General features: G+C 42.4%; 1 protein-coding gene across 4 annotated transcripts in view; it reads left to right on the top strand.

Annotated features, from left to right (window-relative positions):
* MYOF (myoferlin) overlaps positions 1-13,062 on the top strand; it is a 148,379-nt gene that overhangs the window by 77,888 nt on the left and 57,429 nt on the right. For all 4 annotated transcript variants that reach the window (XM_045853995.1, XM_045853994.1, XM_045853997.1 and 1 more), the window contains 5 exons: positions 3,552-3,729; positions 4,991-5,115; positions 8,587-8,693; positions 10,895-11,087; positions 12,245-12,400. In XM_045853995.1, coding sequence (XP_045709951.1) covers positions 3,552-3,729; positions 4,991-5,115; positions 8,587-8,693; positions 10,895-11,087; positions 12,245-12,400 — 759 coding nt within the window. The remainder of the gene's footprint in view (positions 1-3,551; positions 3,730-4,990; positions 5,116-8,586; positions 8,694-10,894; positions 11,088-12,244; positions 12,401-13,062) is intronic.

Raw genomic sequence — 13,062 nt, 5'->3', positions numbered from 1 at the left:
AACTTTCCCACAGTACCTACTCTTTTGGGGGTTGTAGTGATGGCCAGAAGCCTGAATTAGTGTCTCAGGCCAGAACCTCTCATGTGAGTGTCCTATCAGGGCTTCTGCAGGCGACTCAAGTTGTTGATGGGGAAATCCAGAGATTTCCAATGGAATCCTGGCCCTGTGGAGGTGTGTGGGCAGAGCCAACCACCGGAGGCAGCTCCCCTGCCCTCACGCACCGTCCCTGTGCCCTGCAGCCCCTGCATGAACGGATGGCTCCATTAACTGGTCTTTTTTTTCTTGGCCCTGACTCAGCCCCAAATTATGTTTTACATTTTTGCTCCTTCCCTTCTCTGATACCATCCAAATGATTTACAAAAAAGGGAAGTTATGCTGTATATATAAGTTCTGACTAATACAAATAATATCCTACTTTGTTATTTTCATACAATTCAAACCAAATCCAGAATTTCCAACAACATTCCTGAACCATGGATAGTTTAGGGGCCTTAGTTGTGGAGTGTTAAGGGGATTCCTAACAATTGACGAAATTCCCCCTAGCCCCTCTCTACCAAAGTGACAGTGGACTAAGGTAGGGACGTTTTTAAATTCACAATATTGGCAGAATCTTGGGAAGTGGGGCCCAGATATAGGTATATTTTAAAGCTGTTCAGGTGATTCAACATGCAGCTGAGGTTACTAACCAATGTTTTAGAAAGACTTCCCAAAAATATCGTGACTCAGAAGGGTTTCAGGGTTTCTGAGGAAATCCTGCTGGAGGTTTCAATTATACCATGTTGAAAATTCCTTTAACCAAAATTGAGATTTTGTAACCATGGGATGTCCTAGGGTTCTTCACAACAATAAGCTGCAGTCACTGTCAGACATTCTTAAAAGTTAAAGATCGTGAAGACGTTAAAAATAGAATCGCCGTCCGATCCAGCGATCCACTGCTGTGCAGACACCTGAAAGGACTGAGAGCAGGGACGCAGACAGACACTTGTGCACCCGTGTTCGTATCAGCTTTGTTCACAATAGGCAGAAGGTGGGAGCCACCCACGAATCTGCTGACAGAGGAATGGATAAACAAAACGTGCTGTACGCACACTGTTAAATTAATTAAACAGGGAGGCCATCAGACTGAGGTGGCCCTAATGCCTCGGCCCCCTATATAAGCAAGCAACGCCTAAGCCTGTACATGCCTCAAAGTTAGGACATGGAAACCAAAAAAACAGTGAATTACAAATAGCCAATGAGGCTTTTCTTAATAATGCAGCCACTTAAGCTGTAACCAGTCGAATGATTTCCTTGCCTGTCTTCCTCATTTGCTCTATGAAATCTTTCCCCTTTCTCCTGTCAGTAGAGCACTCCTAACCACTTCTGGCTTGTTGCTGCCCAATTCTACCATAGATGTAGGATCAAATAAACTTAAAAATTTTGATATGCCTCAGTTTATCTTTTAACGATACAATGCAGTGTTCAGTCTTAAAAAGGAAGGAAATTCTGATATATGCTACAATATGGCTAAGCCCTGAGGTCATTATGCTAAGTCACAACAGGACAAATTGTGTTTGATTTCACTTACATGAGGTGCCCAGAGTAGTGAAACTCACAGACACAGAAAGTAGGTGGGAATGGGGAGTTGGGGTATGATGGGTACAGAGTTTCAGTTTTTAAGTCAGAAAGAAGTCTGTGGATAGATGGGGGCAATGGTAGCACAAAATGTGAATGTACTTAATGGCTCTGAATTGTACACTTAAAAATAGGTGAGGTAAATGAATTTTACGTTATATGTGTTTTATCCCATAAAATAAATTTCAAAACAGTTGTCTGAGTACTTCTGTAAATGGATGACCACATTCTTGCATCATACAGGTCAGAAGACCCAGCCATGATTGTGATTCATGTTATAGAATAAAGGCTGTGGTATGGATGAATAAGGAACGAAAGAAAAATCAGTTAATAAATATCCTGTAAGAATCAAGTCATTTTTATTAGCCTCCTAGAAGTGAAAGTTATCACTACTTTACTGTTTAGATAATGGTACCCAATTAGCAGCAAGGCAGCAATGGAAAAAAAAAATAAAACAAATGCACCAAAAAAGTCATCATATGCCAAAGTTTGATAGCCACATGGCCTCCAAATCTTAAGTTGAAAGACTACAGAGCTGGCAGTTCCTTCTCTAGAGGCTTTTGAACTAAACTTACTATGGTGAGAATTTGTCATGCAGTTTGAATATTGTTGCTCATGGGTCTCATGAGTTCACCAGTGGAGCACACAGCCAATACGGCTGCACTATGGCAGCCACTGGTGTTCTCGCTCCCAAGCTGGGCCAGTGTGTGCAGAGACTGGGTATACCAGCAGGCGTCCAGAACAAACTCTAGATGTGGATAGTATTAAGTGGCAGAATGCCTAGGACATGATTAAGTACAGCAATTTAAACCATGGTATTGCTACTCTGTTTGACTATAGAATGCATAGTAAGGATATGATCCACAAAGAAGGAAAAAAGTAAGAAAAATAAGTAAGAAAGGGTTTAGGACCGGATTTGGATTGAAGATTTTACGTGCTCAAGTGAAGGAAAATTTCAAGAACTTCTGGTCATTTTTCCTAAACTGATAGATACTCAATGTGGTCATTGTTGGTGGTAAGTTCAACTCCCTCACACATACATACACTCAGTAAACCAGTAATTGAAGGAAAGAAGGAAGGAAGGAAGGAAGGAAGGAAGGAAGGAAGGAAGGAAGGAAGGAAGGGATTGTTTGATATTTATTTCAGAAAAATTCACCTAATTTCATTTATCTTTAAATTTGACATTAAAAGTTTTTATTGTTTCTGATTAGAAAACTAATACTTAAACAATTCAAACAATCAAAAATGTATAACTTAGAGAGTAAAGTTACCATAATCTTTTTATATGCCCCACCATTACTCTTAACAATTTGACTTATATTAATCCAGACTTTCTTCATGCATATGCCAATATTAAATATATATATTGGCCTTGCCTAGTATGGCTCACTGGATTGAGCAGTGGTCTGTGAACCGAAAGGTCGCTGGTTGATTCCTAGTCAGGGCACGTGCTTGAGTTCCGGGCCAGGTCCCAGGCTGGGGGCGTGTGAGAGGCAGCCAACAGATTGATGTTTCCCTCCCTCTCTTTCTCCCTCCTTTCCCCTCTCTCAAAAAATAAATAAATAAAATATTTAAAATATATATTGAATGGGTTCATTTTTAAATACTCTTTTCCATATTTGCACATATGGATCTACCTAAATATTTTATAAACTTTCATTCCTTTATATGGTTGTAACACAATGTGTTTAACCAGGAGCCTGTCAATCGATATTTGTGGTGTTTGCATTTTTTCCTCTATTTTAATCAGTGCTGCAGTGAACATTCTATCTTGGCCCATTTGTATGAGTACAAGGTTAAACTGCTAGATTCAAGAACATCCTTCACTGGATTTAATTCAACACTAATTATGTTTGGAATTATATTCTCTAGAAATCTACATGTAAATTAGAGCAAAAGGAGTTTCCTTGAACCTTATGTCTGCTCGTACTTTACAGAAATATCAGCGGCGGCGCAAGTACAGCCTGTGTGCTGTGTTCCATTCGGCCACCATGTTGCAAGATGTTGGCGAGGCCATTCAGTTTGAAGTCAGCATTGGGAACTACGGCAACAAGTTTGACTCAACCTGTAAACCTCTGGCATCAACCACTCAGTACAGCCGTGCCATATTTGATGGTAAGACTGACATTCTCTCCTGTACACGTTTAGAGTGGGTGCACCACAGGACAAGGAGCATGCAGGGTATTCTGCCTCTGGCAGCTGTTATCTCCAGTATGTGCTTAGTGGGGCAGGCTGGGGGGCGGGGGTTGAATGGGCAAGAGAGGTGGCTGGAGCTCAGGCACCCTCAAGACTAGTTAAACCAAAGAAGCCACGTGTCCTGTGCCAGGGGCTGAACCCCCATGCCCCATCCCATGCCCAAATTTAATACTGGGTCTGTTTTGTAAAGTCACAAGATGGCAACTTGCTAAACCCTGAGCTGCCTGAGAGCATCTCCTGCCTGTTCCCACCTCTGCCCTCCCAGGCCCCCGTCACTCAGACTGAGCCGTTGAAGTGTACGGGACTCAGGCTTGGGGCCTGGAAAGTCCAGCTTCTGGCCTTCGCTCTGTCACTTCTCTGCACTACGATCTCAGCGACATCCCTGAATTCTAACCCTCAGTTTCTTCATCTTCTTCACAGTTGCTGTGAGGATTAGGTAGCTGTATTTGAACAAAGATGGGTGAGAAACAGTCCCTGCATTTAAGGAGCTTGCACTCTAGTGCATAAAATAAATGATAATAGAGGGCAGAGTATGGAAATACTGTCATAAAAAGATTGACAAATGATTTGAGAGTATAGAGAAGGGAGGGAGAAATTCTGATAAAATGTTCCAACAGTTTCATGTAGTTTTTACCTAATTTTTGTAAGGCAGTGTTAAATATAAAATGTGCTAGAAAATGTTGGCTAATAATTCTTAATCACTTTAAGGTTCTAAGTAATACCAAATCCCATGTATACAGCTAAAGCTTTTAAAAAAACAGAAAATTCCTTTTTCTTGCCCCACTTCCAACAAAATATTCATTTAAAATAGCAGTTTTCAGGGACAAACAGGTGCACTCGAATGTGCAGTGCTCGCTGTACTTTCTGCCTCCCTGTTAGGTGATCATCAGTGATGTTCAGACACGTGATCCTGAACCACTAAAAATCCTGAAGATTGTTTTGTTTGGTTTACTTGGGTATTTTAGAGAGTTTTTCAAAACTGGCTGAATGAATAAGAACTATCTCTCTCTCAGTTGCTTAAATGAATAAAATTGAAGAACCGAGCCACCCCAGACCATTTCTCAATTTAACAGTTATTATATTACATACAATTAAACTGTAGCCCAGTTTGCACATCTCTTTAATGAACATGTTTATTTTAAGTGTCCAGTGTTCACTGACCCTCAATGTTCCACACCAGGGAACTACTATTACTACCTGCCTTGGTCCCACACAAAGCCAGTCGTCACCCTGACTTCATATTGGGAGGATATTAGTCATCGCCTGGATGCAGTAAACACTCTCTTAGTCATGGCAGAACGGCTGGTAAGTTTATCTTTGCTACATTTTCTCTTCACCAGACAGTGAATTATATATTAGTTAGGATGCAGGCTAGGCCACCGTAATGCAAGACCTCAGAAGGTAGTCATACGTGAGATAAAGGCAGTTTCTTTAGTTGTAGCAGAGGTAGGTGATGCAAGGCTGGTGTGGAGGCTCAGTGGTGTTAGGGACCCAGGCCCTTTCCCTCCTGTTGCTCTGCCATCACTAAAGAGTTGTCATTGCCTGAGGAAGGGGAGAGGAGGAGGAGAAGATGACATAGGTCTTCCCTTCGAAGGGAAAGACCCAGAAGACACACACTTGATTTATTATATTCACTTTCCATGGGCCAGAATTGAGTCATATAACCACATTTCACCACAAGGAAGTTGGGAAAGGCAGTCCATGTCTGGGCTGGCATGTGGCCAGATAATACTTCTCTGAGTATGGAAGAGGGAGGTGGATAGTGAAGGGGGTGTGGGTGGGGGGCAACTCACAGTGTCTGCCACAGTTTGTATATGAATGTGTGTGGAGCATGGTTCATTCCAATAGAAATGTGCAACCCTTAGAGCTTTGCTGTTATAGTAGTAAAAATCTGTACTGTGGGAAGAGGCGGGCTTAGAGGAACCAGAGCCTGTTGCTGAAGACTGGAGGAACTCTCCTCCTTTGGAACGTGGGGGTTCACTGTGGTATCTGTAATCATCCATCTAGTTGACATTAATGAGAAAGGGAACATAGTTGGGATGAAGATACTAAGTTACTTCTCTCAAGTATCAGTATAAAATCTATCTGGTATTAGGGTTTTGATTGTCAAATTAATTTTTTTCTAAGATTCAACCTCTGTCAGGGCTGGAGCAAGACATGTGGGGGTCCTGAAATATACCTGATCTAAGACTCCATGGGAAAATCTAAAAATATTGTTTTATGGTGTAAAGACAATATTAAAGGAGAATTTTAGATTTAATAAGCAGTGTAGCTGTGGTATCAATTCCCAATCCCTGTCAAGGGGATTGGTGGAGAATTGATGGTACCTCTATTCTAGTTATGTTTTAAGTATGAAGGAGAGCAGAGTTTGCTACCCCCAAACACACCTCTTTGGGGTGTTGATTGTTTTGGGCTGGTTAATTTTAAGAAGCAGTAGACTTGGGAGAAGCTCTGAAACCCATACCCAAGTAGAAGTTGCCCTTTTCGAGAGAACACTTACATTTGTATGGAAGCCTCCCTCTGTGAGGGAGCTTTTCTGCCTGCTGGCAGCTTGCCTTCCCTGAGCAGAAGGCCTGGGCTTCAGTATGCACAACAGTCTGACCCTTGTTTTCTGTTTTTCCTGGTGACCCACCACAACTGAGTTTCCACCCCCAACATCTTCTTCCTTTTTTAGCTAACAGTGTCATTTCAGGTGATGTCGTCCATCATTTTGGGGAGTTACTTGGTGTTCCCGGCTCTCACCCATGTGTACAGGAGGTGTGCATGTTAAGAAACTTTAGCCCTGGCTGGCATAGCTCAGTGGATTGAGCACGGGCTATGAACCAAAGTGTCGCAGGTTCGATTCCCAGTCAGGGTACATGCCTGGGTTGCAGGCCATGACCCCCAGCAATCACACATTGATGCTTCTCTCGCTCTCTTTCTCCCTCCCTTCCCTCTCTAAAAATAAATAAATAAATAAATAAATCTTAAAAAAATAAAAAAAAAGAAATTTTAATGTGTTTGTCTCCTGCTAACCCATCTCATGTTAATTTGGTTATGAGTCCTGCCAGAAGATCTTGGAAGTGTAGAGGAGGATTTTTCCTCCCTGACAGGTGTTTGGCATTTTCCCCCCTATTTCCTCTCCTCAGCTTTCTCCATTGACCAAAGTGTTCTAACTCCGTGCCAATCAGGACAGAAGGTGGCTTTCCATGGTTAGGGCTCTTGATAATCACGGTGTGTGTTCTCTCAACCTGTCTGTTGGCAGGCACTCAAGGTGACATAGCATGTTCTGGGCTTATCTTGTGCTGTCCCTGTCCCAGCCCTGAAGTCACCATTTCTCCAGGGAGCCCTGGTTCCTGGTAGTGGGGATGGCATGTGAAAAACCAGTGCTCACCACTAACTTAGATGTCATTGCTTCTAGGCCTTCTAAGTGGACAAACTTATACACATACACACACATATAAACATATGTATATTTACTTCTGTATCTGTCAATAAACTAAAACCAATGAGTTTATAAGGATCACTCCAATTCCATTGCTATTGCCTCAGGTTTTACTCTGGCCTTCCCCATTTCCATGTTTAGAACTTCGTTCTCCAACAGTGAGAAACGTGGCTTTCATTATCCTCAATATACTCAGTCACTTGTTCAATCCTAAAATCTGAAGATAAAACCATTGTTTAAAAAAAAAGCCTCATTAGAGTTTGATATGTTTATGATTTTTTCTTTCCTTTAAACTGAGTCAAAATATTGTGATGAAAAGCTACTTTAGTTAGTTCAGTTATGTTAGTCATGTGAAATACAGTTAAGTCATTTGTTTATAGTTTATATTCCATTTTCGGGTTCCTTCCCTCACTTTTGTTGGTGTTATTTTATTGCCTTTGAACACATAAAATATTTACATTGTTTTATTGATATCAGAAACATCTGAACCTATAAGAATTTTTATGGGTTTATTTGAACCAAGCTGATACAATTGCTGGGAAGAGAAATCTCAATGGATTGAGGAAATGCTCCAGAGAATGGGAGTTTTGCACCTTATTTTATACACTAGAATCAAAGGAGGAGGAATAAGGAGTGACTTGAAATTCATTTTTCAAGTGAATGAAAAATGGTAGTAGATGGGGAGGGTGCAGAAAGCAAAGGGGAGAGGTAAAACTCTGAGACTGGGCAAAAAGTAAAATGAGGAGACAAAAACTTATTTTATACTGGTGGGCACAGGATCATTGAACAATGGACATTTACAGTACAGAGGTGGAATGAGGAAAAAGAAGTTAATAATGAGGGGTTCTGTGTTCCTGTGTTCCGGGGGACAGTGCCCAGAGGGGTCTGAAAAGGGGGATTACTTTGACATCAGACAGGCTCAGTTAAGGTAAAGATTGACCTTCGTCTAGAAAGATACCAGCCTAGGACGTACCATCTGCCATGACGTGCTTTCTGTTAGGAAGTGTTAATTTCAGAAGATCCCATGTGGTTCCTTTAGGTCTCTGAGTTCGTAAGACCACCACGCAGACCTCCCCTGAGCTTGTCAGGTTAAGTATCTGGCCCCTTTTTCATCCACATTATCAAAGGTCAAAGCTATATGAAAAGGCCATCCTATTACCTAAGCATACCAGTGTTGACTGTATTTTGAAGAAAAATAAATAGTGATAAGTTATGTTGAGCATTATTAAAAGTAAAAAAATGGTTTTTCTGTTTGTGTTTTTTTTTTCTTGAAAATTAAAGTTAAACCTTTACTGGGTATAATGGCATAATGCACAATAACCAACTATTTCCTCTTTTTCCAAATTCTTCAGCAATCAAACATAGAAGCTCTAAAATCAGGGATACAAGGTAAAATTCCTGCAAACCAGTTGGCTGAAATATGGTTGAAGCTGATTGATGAAGTTATAGAAGACACAAGGTATATTGATTTTGTGTATCTCAGAATTCCCAGCCATGCTTCCCTCCCTTAAGCCGTAAGACTAGAATTGTCTGTAGTGTTTGCCTGAAAAAATAAACTTGAATTAGTCAAGCTTCTCAAAAGGCTGTCCCTGGGAGGAGTCTCTGAATCACCACCAGAAAAAGCTCCACTGTCCGAGTTGGTGCCAACTCTAAAGCAGCCCAGAGAGGCTGAGGCCTAACTCCAGGAAGCAATCCCAGCGCAGCCCCAGTGACGGGTGGGGGAGGCCAGGAGGGCACAGGGCTGTGCCTCTGCCAGGTTAAGGCAGATCCGTCTCCAAAAAAGGTGACTCCGGATCCCGCAGAGAATGGGATCTGGGATAGGGCATCAGTTTTAGCATTCAGTACATTGTTTGTAATTCCAGCATATTTCAGAAACAGCCTTTTTACTCACTCTTTTACTGAATGCCCAGCCAACACTCTGGCCAAGCCTCCTTGAGATAAAACCAGTGGATGTGACTTGTGCCAGAGAACATTTCCTAACTGTGACTTGGGGAACCAGCTCAGATCTCTGGGTATTTGGAAACCACAGGGGGAAGTGGTCCATTCCAAACTCATTTTACATATTGGCTAATAAAGCAGAGGACAGGGAAGTTCCAGAAGAAATGCATATTGAATACTTCTCACAAGCAGCAAGAACCAGAGATACTTTTCCCCATTCTGGGCTAATGCCCTAAGTCTCCCTGTCTTCTTGTGCCTCCTAGTGGTGTAAGCAGGTAATTGACGTGCAGCTGAGGTGAAGGTACTGCTGGGTACCTGTTCACACTGTTGTATTCAGAGAATCTCAGTCAGGGCCCTAACAGGTCATCCCTTCCAGTCTCCTTATTTTATAGATGAGAAAACAGGCGCAAGGAGGTGAGATAATGCATCTGATGCCTACAGGGCAACTCTTCCCTCTGCTTGTTTCACACCATCAACATCTAACTACTGAAAGCATCACCTGTGACTTTTGAGCTAGTAGCCTCTGTATATACATTTATGCTTAAAGAATCATTTTTGCAACTTAACCTTTCCCATGCATTGTCATTATTACTAATGCAAGCAAGCAGAAACATTTGGTAATACCTTTCATGTATAAAATGTGAATTTTAAGGTTTGCTGAGGAAAATACAGAAATATCTATTTTCACTGTTCTTGAAAAACCAAATTCATGTAAACTGTTTCTTGAAGAGTTAAATTGGAATCTCTTATACTTCATGTAACAGGAACTTTGTGTTTAAGAGAAGTCGTGCTAGGATTTTCTTCATTTAAGAAGCTGGGTGAAATTCAAACCAGTGGAAGTTTCAGGTAGAGACACTGTGAGGAGAACTTCCTGGAATTGGTGACAACCTCACCCCATGTTACCACCAGCTGCCATGGTGACAGGGAAGCCCTGGCGAAGGAGGCCATGGCCCCAGCTCAGCTGGTCCAGACTTCTCATTTTGAATGGGAATGTGGCTGCACAATTTCCCCTACATAAGAGGTTAAGAGGTTCTTAACCTCTTGGGAGCTCATGGGCCCCTTTGAATGACAAGGAGACAATGACAAGGAAGAAGACAACAACGAGACAATGGTGGCAACATTATTTAGACTTTATTGAGATCTTAGAACTAGTAAATGGTGGAGCCAGGATTTGTACCCAGATAGTTGGCTCCGAAGCCTGTGTTCTTCATCATTGCGTCTTACTGCATGTCAACACGAATGCACATTTCTCTTTAAAAGGTCCAGGGATTCACAGACCTCTGGGGGCCCACTCACAGATGGCCTGGGGGGTGTGGTCCCTAAGTTAAGAGCCCTTTGGCTAAATGGTCTCTACCGTCACTCCTTCATTTTGTGGGTCCATACGATGATTGTATGAAGCAAAGGAGGGGAAGGCCATTGTTCCCAGCTGCTGCTGCTGTTTCCGTCTTCTTTCCAGTGATTCCATGGGCCTTGGGTCAAACTCAAGGAATTACTTTGAGATCTTATCGCTCTGCATTCTTCCTGAGAGTGAGGAGAGTCTTAGCTGGCACACCTGATCAACCAATGCCAGATACAAATCTGCATCAATTTAAACCTGCTCGTGCTCTGGAATCAGTTAGGAAACTGGTGTGGTTTCAATGATGGCAACCAAATATAAATGACTTTGACTGTTCTGAAGCCTGTAAAGCTATTCTGCAAGCCCTGTATTTTGTTTTGTTTTAGATATACATTGCCTCTCGTCGAGGGAAAAGCTAATGTCACAATTCTAGATACTCAGATCCGAAAGCTGCGGTCCAGATCCCTTTCCCAGATTCATGAGGCAGCCATGAGGATGAGGTCTGAGGCCACAGAGGTGAAGTCCACGCTGGGGGAAATCGAGGACTGGCTTGATAAATTAATGCAACTGACAGAAGAGGTAGGACTTTTAAACTACAGGAATATCACTTGATATGAAAGAAGGATTCTGTGAAATGGTGCAAGGATAGAGATGGCAGTGGGAAGATCTGGTACATTACCTTGGATATTGACCAGAGGATGGATGATGAAATCGAGGAGTTACTGGGCTGGGATGCTAATGTGTGATGGGGTGAACGTCACTGAAATCGGGGCAGAAGAGGAAATTTTGAGTTCGTCATCCTGGAAAGGTCTTCAGAGTGGACAGATTATTACCATAATAATGATACAGTCAGAGTATTTCAAGTAGACAGATAACGTAGCAGATACAAATTAAATGCTATCTTTGGTTAGAATTGGGAAGACCTTGCTTTGGATCCAGATCATCATGTGTAACCTTGGACAAAATAGTCAGACTCTCTCAGCCTCAGTTTCCCCATATGAAAAATGGACATAGATGTAGTACTCACTTCCCAGCATTGTTTTGTAAAGATTACAGAGGTTGATGAGTGTAAAGGGCTCAGCACAGTGCAGGGCACCCAGTGAGTGCTGAGTACCTTTTGACTGCTGTTAACCTTTGCAGACCAGAAGAACAAGGGAGTAGAGGACCCCTCTTACTGACCTTCAGAGGTTGGGTGGGAAACTAATGTATTAGTAAATAGAAATACATTTGAAAAAACACACATGAGTACAGATCACTTTTGTTTTCTACTTTCCGTGCTTTGGTGCTTTCAAATTTTCTGTAGTGAACTTGTATCACCTTTATGTTTTTTAAAAAGTGATTTTTAAAAACTAAATGAGGATTTCAGATTTGGCAAATATTGGAAAACATGTAACACCTGTAACCCTGTAACTGCTGTTGATGCCTTTCTTCAAATGATGGCGAGATAAGAGGGAGTATTTTCTAAAATATCTATCAGAGCCCATTGAGTAGGTAGGGCTTCTGGCACGTGAAGGCCCCCCACCCTTTCCCTCTATGCCCTTGGGCCAGCCACAGCCTGCTACCAGCCCTGGGGGTTCACAGTGGTTCTAGAAGATGTGTGATTCGGGAATGTGGGGCAGACAGCCTGTTAACAGTGTTTGTTTGCCCAGTAGGGCCCTGAGGGTTCAGCCTGCAAGTTTCTTTACATTTAGACTAACTCCAGCTTTGCTTCCTTTTCCACCCACTCCCGTGACCAGCCGCAGAACAGTATGCCTGACATTATCATCTGGATGATCCGTGGAGAGAAAAGACTGGCCTATGCACGCATCCCTGCACATCAGGTCTTATACTCCACCAGCGGGGAGAATGCATGTGGGAAATACTGCGGGAAAATCCAGACCGTCTTTCTGAAGGTATGGCTTCCTCACTGTGTAATGTGAACTAGTTAAATGCAAAACCCATATCCCTGAGAAGGGGCTGCTTTATATAATATGCCAATCATCGAATGGGTAGGGCACTCGTGATCAATTCCAGCCCATTCTGGCCATTCCCGTGGGGCAGTAATTCCCAGAGAGTGGTCCGAGGTTTGCTGATGTTCAATCAAGGACTCTTGGAGAGGTCTTCGTGGCACTGATATCAACATGGCATTGTGAAGGCTTTGCATTCTGGCGTGAATTTTCCACTAATGTCTAAAGCCTCGTGCAAAGCATTGCCTTTCTTCCCTTCCCTTTTAGGGGGTGATTGGAAGTGTTGGGGGGGGGGAGAAAAAAATCACATAGATAGTCCATGGAATCTATTCCCTAATCAAATGGGTCCTTAAATTGAAAGATTTTGAGAATTATTCATACTTTAGGGCAGTAATTTGGGACATTTGTAGAATCACTGGACCCTGTAAATACCTGATAAAACTACTGGCACTCTCCTATAGAAGAATGTACATCTCACATGCATCCAGTGTTTTGTATATGATTCAGGAGCTTCCTAGAACGTGCAAGTCCAACCCAGGATCCTGGAGTAAGAACTGCTCTGTGTGCATAGGCAAAGCCAAAGGAGGCCCGGGGCTGGAAACAAGGAT

This window comes from Phyllostomus hastatus, unplaced genomic scaffold, assembly GCF_019186645.2.
Source record: "Phyllostomus hastatus isolate PE091 unplaced genomic scaffold, TTU_PhHast_1.1 phas_scaffold_1066, whole genome shotgun sequence".
Taxonomy (NCBI): Eukaryota; Metazoa; Chordata; class Mammalia; order Chiroptera; family Phyllostomidae; genus Phyllostomus; species Phyllostomus hastatus.
Note: the sequence above shows the minus strand (reverse complement) of the source record. Positions and strands in the feature narration are given on the sequence as shown.